General features: G+C 44.0%; 1 protein-coding gene across 1 annotated transcript in view; it reads left to right on the plus strand.

Moving 5' to 3' along the window:
• The window catches only part of TRABD2A (TraB domain containing 2A), a 90,970-nt gene that overhangs the window by 73,068 nt on the left and 7,298 nt on the right, over positions 1 to 10,604 (plus strand). Inside the window, 1 exon segment of the mRNA XM_004388265.2 lies at positions 8,459 to 8,549. Within this exon segment, the coding sequence (XP_004388322.1) occupies positions 8,459 to 8,549 (91 nt within the window).

Raw genomic sequence — 10,604 nt, forward strand, 5'->3', positions numbered from 1 at the left:
GAAGTTTTTTTTTGGTGAAAATATGTGTAAGAAAACATACATATGTTCAACAATTTCTACATGTACAGTTCAATGACATTGATTACATTCTTCATATTATGTTACAAATCTCTCCATCTCTACCTGTATTGTTTTCACCACCATTAACTTAGACTAACTACCCCCTAAACTTTTCATCAATGCTTTAGAGTTACTGTTGTCAGTTTAATCTCATATAGATAATTCTTTAAAAGAGCACAGTGCTCAAGGCAAATGTTCTTTACTGAGTGAAACTGTTGTTTAGTTTAAAGATGACTTCAGGGGATAGTTTTGGTTCAAAGTTTAAGGATAATCTCAGGATAATAGATTGAGGGTTTCCCCCAATCTAGTGAGTCCAGTAAGTCTGGTTTCCATAAGAATGTGGAAGTCTGTTCCACATTTTTCCTCCTTTTGATCAGTATTCATCTATTGTGCCCTTGATCAAAGCATTCAGTAATGGTAGCTGGGCACCATTCAGTTCCTTTGGTCTTATGGCTAAGGAGGTAGTAGTTCATGGAGGCACACATTGGTTTAGTTTTGAATGTTGAATCAGCCTTACATACCTGGAATACATACCACTTGGTTGTGGTGTGTGTATATATATAAATAGCTGTATGATCGCTATATATATATACACATATATATATATGTAGTTGGTTTCAATTTGTTTTTTTTTTAGGATTTTTGTATCTGTGTTCATGAGAGATATTGATTTGTAGATTTCCTTTCTTGTTATGTGTTTACTCGGTTTTGGTATTAGGGTAATTCTGACTTCATACAATGAGTTAGGAAGTCTTTCCTCTACTATTTTCTGAAAGAGATTGTAGAGAATTGGTATCATTTCTTCCCTCTTGGCCTGGTGCTTTCTTTATTGTAGGGTGATTAATTTTGGTTGAATTTCTTTAATAGATATGGACGTAGTCATATTATCTGTTTCTCCTGGTGTGAGTTTTGGCAATTTGTGTCTTTCAAGGAATTGGTCCATTTCATCTAAATTATCATATTTTCATGTACAGACATTTCTGTCTTGCTTGTTGTCTACGTTTTCCACTACCCTTAGCATGTTAATCATAGTGATTTTAAATTCCTTGTCTGATAATTTCAACATCTGTGCCCTATCTGAGTCTAGTTCTGATGCTTGCTTTGTTTCTTCAGACTCTGTTTTTTTCTTGCTTTTTAGTGTATTTAGTATTTTCTCGATTTTTAGAATGGTTTGTAATTTTTTGTTGAAAGCCGGACATAATGTATCTGGTAATAGGAACTGAGGCAAATATTATGTTAATCTCACCAGGATTGGGCTGTGTTTAATATTTGCTGTAGCTGTAGATGCCAAAGGCTTCAGTATCCTCTGGTGTCCTTTTTTTTCTCAAACCTGTTGTCTTTGGGTTTCCCTAAGAATTCCTTCTTAAATACAGCCTGTGTCTTGTAGCTCTTTTAGCTGTAATCAACTGTTATTATACTGGAGCCCTGTTGATGTAGTGGTAAGGTTCTGGGTAGGGGAAGCATTCTATGATCCTACGATTTAATATCAGTCTTCTAGTGGTCTTGTGTCCCTGGACTGTGACCTTCACAAAGTTTCTTAGCTTTTTTCTTTCTCCCTTTAGGTGAGACAGGAAAGTTAGAGATGGCTGGAGTTGGGTAATTTCCCTTTCCTTATGTATTATAAGGCTCTGTGAAAGTCTTTTTCTCTTGGAGAGTAGGCTTTTATTATGAAGAATGCTCTGGGCATATTTCAGAATAGTTACTTTCCCTTTCTCCCTGCCAGAAATAGGAAGGGTTTTTCTCAAATTGTCATCGTGGAACTTGGCTGGGTTCCTGGTGATAAAGCCAGTGAAATTGTGGAGACTCCTCTGAGTGAAGCCCAGAGTTTTTCACGCTCAAGCTAGCCCACACTTAGCCTCTGGTAATTCATCAAATTTATGATTTAATTGTTCCTACCAGTTTATGATTCCAGTTGCTCCTGCTCCAGGTAGCTGATCTTGATTGTGATTCTCTGTAATCTCCTGTTTCTCCAGATTTTGGAGTGGTGTTTTTTTTTTTTTTTTTTGTGACCTCAATTCTCTGATGGATCCATGAAAAGCAGTTGATTTTCAGTTTATTCATCTTTTTTCTTATAAGGGCAAGGTGATGACTTCCAAGCTCTTTACATATCACAGCTGAAACTGGAAGTCAACTTCATAAAAAACGAAAACAAACAAAAAACATGTGCTTAAAAAGACAGCATCAAGAAAGTGAAAAGAGCAAAGAATGGGAGAAATATTTGCAAATCATTATGTCATATGGGACTTGTATCTACAATATGTAAACAACTCTTACAACTCAACAATATAAAGACAAATAACCCCATGAAAAATTAGCAAAGGATCTGAATAGATGTGTCTTCAAAGAGGATATACAAATAGCTAACAAGCATATGAAAAGATACTCAACATCATTAGTCATTATGGAAATGGAAATCAAAGCCACGATGAGATACCATTTCAAGCCCACTAGTTGGCTAGAATAAAAAGTCCAGTGTTGGAATGCAAAATGTATAGCCATTGTGGAAACAGTGTGGCAGTTCATCAAAAAACTAAAAATAGAACTACCATATGACCCAGTAATTCCACTCCTAGGTATATACCCAAAAGACTTGAAGGCAGAGACTCAGAGACTTGTACACCAATGTTCATTGCAGCACTTTCACAATAGCCAAAAGGTGGAAACAACCTAAATGCCCATCAGTGGGTGAATGGATAAATAAAATATGCTACATATATAAATGGAATACTACTCAGCCAGTAAGAGAAACTAAGTCTTGGTATATGCTACAATATGGACGGAGCTTGAAGACATTACATGAGTGAAATAAGTCAATCACAAAAGGACAAATATTGTATGACCTCACTTATACAAAAAGACAAGAAAAGGCAAATGTATAGACACCAGAGTTTTTCAGTGGTTACCAGGGACGGGAGGGAGGGGGAAGAGGAGAGTTATTGCTTATGGAGTACTGACCTTCAATTTATGGTGATGGAAAAATCGCACTGATTAAAAGTAGGCTTGCACAGCCAATTATTGTAATTGCTGTCAATAAGTTGCACATCTGTAAAAAGTTGAATTGGAAAAAGTTGTGTGATAGATATATTTACAACAAAGACAAAAAAAGAGTTGCTGAGAATGCTTATGTACAACCAAATACCTCATGGGATTTGGTTCCTTGGTTTAGAGTTTTAGGGTCATGGTTTCATGGGACATTCCAGTTAATTGGCCTAATAATATGTTTAGTGCTTCTGTTCTACCTCCTAGTTTGCTGTATAGTGCCTGGGGTCTTAAAAACCTGCAAGCAGCCATCCAAGGCACAACAATTGGTCTCTATTCACCTGGAGCAACAGAGGAAGAAGGAGAGTCAAGAATAGGAGGAGAAAACGGCCATGTGGCTAATTGCCTCCATGAACAACTGCCTCCTTTGCCATAAGACCAGAAGAACTGGATGGTTCCTGGCTACCATTACTGAATATTTTGATCAAAGATTCTATAGAAGAATATTAATCAAAAGGGGGAAAATTCAGAACAGAATTTCAAATTCTCATGAAATCCAAACTTTCTGGAGCCATGGAGGCTGGATGAACCCCCAAAACTATTGCCCTGAGATAACCTTTAAACCTTAAACCAAAAATATCCCTTGAAAGTCTTCTTAAAACTAAACAATAGTTTAGCTTAACTAGTAAAGAGCATCTGCCTTGAGCGTTATGCTCTTTTAAGATCTATCTATATGGAATCAAATTGACAGCACCAACTTGAAAGATTGGATGGGAACCTTAGCGATCAGTGAGTTTATGTTAATGGAGGAGGAACAACTCAGAAAAGGAGGGTGAGAGTGGCTGCACAACTCAAAGAATGTAGTCAGTGTCACTGAATTGTACATGTAGAAACTGTTGAATTGGTGTATGTTTTGTTGTGTATATTCTGAACAACAACAAAAATAAAATATTTTAAAAAATCCAGCATTAACAAGGATATGTAGAATTGGAACTCTCGTAGATTGCTGATAAGAATGTAAAATGGTGCAACTTTTTTAGAAAAGTTTGGCATTTTCTTAAAAAAGTTAAAGTTGTGTTATGTGCCATTGAAATAAAGAATTACCTAGGTATATATACCCAGGAGAGTTGAAGAACTTGTACACAAATATTTACAGCAGCATTATTCATAGTAGCCAAAAAGTGGAAACAACCTAAAAGTCCCATTAGCTGATAAATGGACAGACAAAATGTGGTATATGTCATACAATGGAATATTATTCAGCCATAAAAAGGAATTAAGTCCCGGTATGTGTTACAACATGGATGAACTTCTGTAAGATTATTCTAAATGAGAGAAGCAGACACAAAAAGCCACATATTTTATGGTCCCATTTATATGGAATATTCAGAATAGGCAAATTTATAGATACAGAAAGTAGGTTAGTGATAGGAGCTGGGGGTTGGGGACCATGCATTGGAGAGGGACAGCTTATGGGTGTGTTTGTTTTTGGAGCTGTGAAAATGTACAATTTGATAGTGGTGATGGTTGAGAATATACTAAAAAATCACTGCACTGCATATTTTAAAAGGATGAATCGTATGATATGTGAATTATATCCAAATAAAGCTGTTATTTAAAAAAACAAAAAAACACAGGGGTTGGACGCCTACATCTTGTTTATTGAAAAGTTCTGACGGAAAACAAATTGCAGAGTCTGTGTTTCTGTCTTCTGTAAAACTCATATGCCGTGTTCGGATTGTGGACTGTGCGCTTTGCTGCACTCTGCCCATGTCTGACCTGTCCCAACACAGGGCTTTCTCTAACAAAGCTGTTAGCTAGGGCCTCTAATAGCGGTGCAGGTCCCGAGATGCCCCCCACCCCGCCCCCCGGCTCGTCCGCTGGTGGAGACGATGGCAGACGTGGAGCAGGGCTCCGCGGAGGCTCTCCGTTATACAGTACAGAGTCTGTGGCTCTGTCCCCGCGGGTGGCACACGGTCTGCGCAGATGGAAGGCGTGCGCTCTGGTGCGGGGTTGAGACGCTGCGCGCAGGCCGCCAGCCCCTGGAATGGGCCTTCGCCTCCCACTCCTGCCGGGCTAAATTAACCTCTTAAAAGCTTCTCATGTCCAGTGTCGGGATAATGGGGCGCTGGGCGGAGGAAGGGCGGACGCTCTGGGATGAAAGCAATGTGCCCTGTGGCTGCGGCTTTGCCGGGCGCGCATGCATTCCTGGGCGGCGGGATCTGCGTTTGATCTGAGCTGTTTGTAGGGAGGCCCTCAGGATGGGGATTGTGCCGGGCAGTTGGCCTGCGTCACACTGTGACACCTGGGCTAGCGTGGTGCTCAGGCAGTGTCGCATTACCCAGCAAGCGAGGTAAGCACACTCTTACTTGTGCTTACTTACTAATCTGTAGTGAACAATTGCACATTGGTTTCACATCTTTGATTGGGGCGGGGCGGGGGGGGGGACGGATGAAACTGTGCACTACAGATTAGTAAATAAGTAAAAGTAAACCCGTGCTTACCTTGTTTACTGGGTAATTTGTCCCGCCAGGGATTGTACGTTTGAAAAGAGGCTTTGATTCTGTAGGAAGGTGCCAGAAGGAGACAGATGCCAGCCATACCTAGAAGCAGAATCTTTGATGTGGTGAAAAAATGTGAAATTGTTCACTGCAGATGATCTGGTAAGCAAGGAAAGCACCATGCTTGCCTTTGCTATTGGATAATCTGCCCCTGCACATGTCACCTCCTCTGGGAAGTCGTCTTAGACGTTTGGAGCAGAGTTACTCCCTCCTCAGCGTTCCGGTGCCCTTTGTACTTATTTCCTGTAGAGAATTATTCTATGGCATTATATTTATTTCTCTGTCCCGTGTGTGAGCTCAGGCAGGGGCCAGGAACAGCCTGTTTCCCAGTGCCTAGAACGTAGAATGTGCTCAGTAACTGTCAGATGGTGAGCAGCATGGACATAATTCACCTCTCCTTGCTCCCTAAGTGATAAATAAGATGCATAATTTAGGGGCGGGCTTAAAGGCACAGACGCCACCGTGTATGCCCAATTCACAAACCTCAACCAAGCGCTGCTGCTTAAGTTTCTTTTATGAGATAAAACGTAAAGATTTAAAAATTTGTCTACTATTTTTATCTACCTTGAACTTTTTATGAGTGTCTGATACCTTCTGGGAATTAGGTTAGATTCCAATTTACTTTGTCCTGGAAGAAGAACCTTAACCTTTCCTGTTTTCAGCTAATACCATGAACCTCTGTTCCTCTCAGGCCTTTTCAGTTAAATATCTTGGAGGGCGGATGCTGTATTCTGAGGGGCAGCTCTGAGACCTCCACTTGGGAAGCCATCCACAGGTCCAGTAATGAGCAGGAATCAACTTTGTATCCAAACTCCCCAGCTTGTTAAAAAAAGGAAAAGCATAAATCAAACAGTTTTTAATTTTTAGAAGACTCTGGCCTTGCATGTGGACTACATAATAGAATTTTCCATTCCAACAGAAACCTTTGGTTCCGTAATGGCAAAACATTGTTAACAGGGGCTGTTCATTCACTCAGCAAATATCTTTTCATTTCTAAATGGTTGAGAATGTGGACTCTTAATTTCCCTGTGCCTCATTTTCTTCACCTGTAACGTGGAAATAATAACGTACGCACCGTATAGGGCTGTTGCGGGATTAAGTGATGTGTGAGGTGCTGAGAACCGTGCCCAGCACTTAGTGGTGCTCAGAGTTAGCTGTTTTTATTGTAGTGATCACTCCCTGCCAGGTGTGCTTGGTAAGGGCTGGAGGAGTCAGGGTAACATTAGTACTCCGCAGGCTCCGCAGCCCTGTTCTCTCCCGCTCCAGCCATAATCTACACATGAGGTTGCTGCAGCTCTGAACGGGTCTCATCTGGGCCCTTGCGGGGTGTCTGTTTCATCTGAGTCTCATCACTGTTGGGTCACAGACACCCCAGTGTAGTAGAGCCTGGGCCGTAAGTAGACAAGGGTGAGTAGAGCCTGGCACCCTCTGCCACAAATGCCCCCTCAGGCTTCCCAGGCTCGCAAAGGCTGCTCCAAGTTCACTCGGCATCTTGGAGCCGCGGAGTCAGGACAAGGGTTGTCTCCGGGTTCTGCCTCTCCTGCAGTGCGATGCACCTTAATTTGTTCCACTTGTCTCTGACTGCTGAGTATTTAGTTGTCAAAATAGCATGGACTTCGGAGCCGGACTACCTGATTCAGTCTTCTTAGAATGTGAAGAAGACTACCACTTCTCAGTGTGAAGTCTTTAACCCCTCTTAACTCACTTTTCCACTTGAAAGTGGAGATATTAACTGTACCTATAAAGTTCCGCTGGATCAGAGGATGGAATGCTGCCAATTTAATTAGCCATTTAGGACAGTAATAAACAATTACAGAACGGGACATTGTGACCCCAGGGTCACTGGTGGGGCTGTTTGGTGAAGCCCCGATTCACTGGAATTCCCAGGGACATGGGGGTAGGGTAGTTTTGGAGGAAGTGAATTTTCTGGGTGATTTTTGTTCAGTGATTATTTAAAATCTTAGTGTAATGCCTGGGTCTACTTCCTATTTTGCTAGCTAAAGTCTCTCTGGACATAATCACCAATTCCTTCTTCAGAGATCTAGAACAGGTGTCAATTCTGAGCACCCAAAATTATCAAGGCCTAAACCGTGGTGGCATAGTGGTTAAGAGCTACGGCTGCTAACCAAAAGGTCAGCAGTTCGAATCTACCAGGTGCTCCTTGAAAACCCTATGGGGCAGTTCTACTCTGTGTGCTATAGAGTCGCTATGAGTTGGAATCAACTCGATGACAAGGTTTTTTTTTTTTTTTTTTTTTTTTAACAATGAAAGAAAGTGTAGGGGTTGGACTGAATCCTGGGATCTCCTCCTGGCCTTTAAAAGAAGTATTTTAAGATCCCAGTGATTGATCCCCTGGTTGATCTTTATTGCTTTTTACTAAAAAGGAGAGAAATAAAACAAAGTTCTGGTGAGGTTTCTGGCCACGGTGGCTTCTGCTAACTGGAGGTTTTTATTGTATATTTATAATTGTATGTGAGATAGAAGGGGCACAGTTCTCACAGGTGGTTGGGTTTATATAAATGAGAATAGTCAGGACTGTTAGTGGGCATAACAAGGGCTGGATGTGGAGGCAGAAGGTTGGGTTTGATGTCCAGGTGCTCTCCTTAGCTGTGTGACTCCAGGCAACTCACTACACTGCTCTGGTCCTCAGTGTCCTCGTTCCTGACATGCCGCTACTTACCTGTCCTGCCTGCCTTGCAGGACTGTTGTGAGGCTCCATTCTGAAGCTCCCTGGGACTGTCTTGTGCTGGAGAGATGGGAGCGGGGTTGGCAGGGTTGTTTCTTTGTGCTGGGCTGTGTGTGTTTGGGGGTATGCTTGGTGGTCCTGAGAGCTGCAGAGATTGTTTTTCTCACTACAGGTCATTTCATGGGCAACAACACAGTGCTTGATGTTTTGCGGCGTGAAGGGTATGAGGTAGAACACGCCCCCGCTGGACAACCCATCAACAAGTAACCTTCCTGCGCTTCTATCCTGGTTGGGGAGCAGCTGAGGGGCCGAGACCCCCACAGGGCTGCCTGGGCGTCAAGGTGGGTTGTTATCCTGAGGGACTCCAGAAGACGCCAGCACAGCTATTTTCCCCAGACCCAGGGAAATGACCATTAAACGGACACTGGGCACCCGGCTCAGCTGACAGCTGTGTGGCTGAGGCTTGTGTCAGACATGAGTTGGCTGGCCACCCTGCCCTTTTCCTCAGCAGCTTTTGGGACAGAAGGAAGGTGAAGGGGAGGTTGCTCCATGGTCTTGGGGGCTCCAGGAGGGATGGTTAGTTTAAACGTTCAATGCCTCTCAGCCTAGGCTTTTGGAAGTTTTAGGGAGGCTGAATGGTGGAATCAGGCCCACAGTGATAAAAAGGTCTGAAGGGACCAGAGGTGCAGGAGGTGCCTGTCTGACCTGTCTTGGGGGCAGGAGCAAAGCCCTTTCTCTTTCTCTGAACTGTTTCTCCACCCTAGACTGATTTATTTCTTGTCTTTATGCAGAGCCACCCTCTGTCTGCCCCTGTGGACCCTTCTGTAAAGAACTCAGGAGGCCTGGACCCCAGCTCCTCTGACCCCTCGCTGGCCTCCCAGGCTAGTCTTCCACCCGGTTTCCAGTCCTAGTTGTACAGGGGGTCCCATTCCCCCTTTCCTCACGCCCACTCCCTCAGATCTGTGGTCACCAGTGCCCCCTCCTGGCAGAGATCTCAGATGTAGTGAGAATTCTCCAGGACGCAAACGCCCATGCCCTTCCTGAGGGGAGAGAGAGAGGGCGGTGGTCCAGCTTCCTGTCAGGCCCCTCTTTCTCCTCAGAAGACCCACCTTCACCTCCGTCAGCTCAAGCCCACTCCTCTCCCTGTCCCCTCACTCCAGAGGCTTCTGCCTGACAGTCTAGTTTCCATCCCTGGAACTGTGATCCTCCTAGTCTCCCTTGGCTACCTCCGGGGCCTGTCTTTCCGCCACCTCTCTTCATACCCTAAAATCAGGGTGTCAGTAATAACAGTTCTGCGTATTTCTAAAGTACTTTCCAGTTTACAAGAACTTTTTCATGAGGTTTCTCATTTTTAACCTTCACGAGGGCCTCTGGTTTCGTCCGTTAAACCCTCTTTTGAGTTGCCCCTCTTCTCCAGCCCCATGGCCATTGCCCCTTTCCAGGCCCTTCTTCCTCTGGTTCATTCCTCACCTCCTATGGGAATAATCTTGTCAGTATCCCTCACTCAGAAGCCTTCAGTGGTTTCTCACTGTCGTTTTCCAAAGTCCAGTTCCTCCATGCTGTTGCCCTAGCACCCAGATACTACCCCTTTCCAATATGTATATGCCGCTTGCTTCAGAAAAACTTCTGTCCTCGTTGCAGCCCTTCTACCTTTGCTAATGCTATTTCCCCTGTCTGTGGGGCTCTCCCCCTTCCCCTGACTGGGAATAGCCTGCCTCTCCTTCGGTCAGCTCTGCTCCGGTCTCCATCCATCTCTCCTACCTGCTCTCCTTCAGCTCTGGGGGGAAAGCCGAGCCCCTGCTTGTTTCAGGGGAACTGGGGGTCTTCCCTCACCCACTGGACTGTGTGCTCCTGGGAAACGGGGTGTGTTGGCCCCCTGGTCTTTTCTCAGCTGCTGGCCCCAGGCTGGCTGATTGTACCAGGGTTTGCACACAATCCCTGGGGGAGGTGGTTGTTCCTAGGCTCCCTAGTTCTGCCTCTGACCCTGACACCTGCCCTGGGGGAGAGAGGTCAGGAATCGGATTTCTAAAAGGGCTCCAGGAGATTCTGATGCACAGTGAGGACTGAGAACCAGTGCGCTCATCAAACTGGGCTACTCACTCTTTACAAGGGAGGAAAGTGACATTTATTGATCAGTTGTCAGGTGGTGGTGGCCAGGTTCACATAGATACCCCGTTAGTACTCAGTCCACTCTGTGAGGTACATCATTTACTGGTGAAGAAACTGAAAAGTTACACAGCTAACCAGGGTCACACAGCTAACCAGAATCACACAGCTAACGAGAGTCACACGACTAACCAGGTCACACGGCTAACCAG

This window comes from Trichechus manatus, unplaced genomic scaffold (genome assembly GCF_000243295.1).
Source record: "Trichechus manatus latirostris isolate Lorelei unplaced genomic scaffold, TriManLat1.0 scaffold00208, whole genome shotgun sequence".
Classification (NCBI taxonomy): domain Eukaryota; kingdom Metazoa; phylum Chordata; class Mammalia; order Sirenia; family Trichechidae; genus Trichechus; species Trichechus manatus.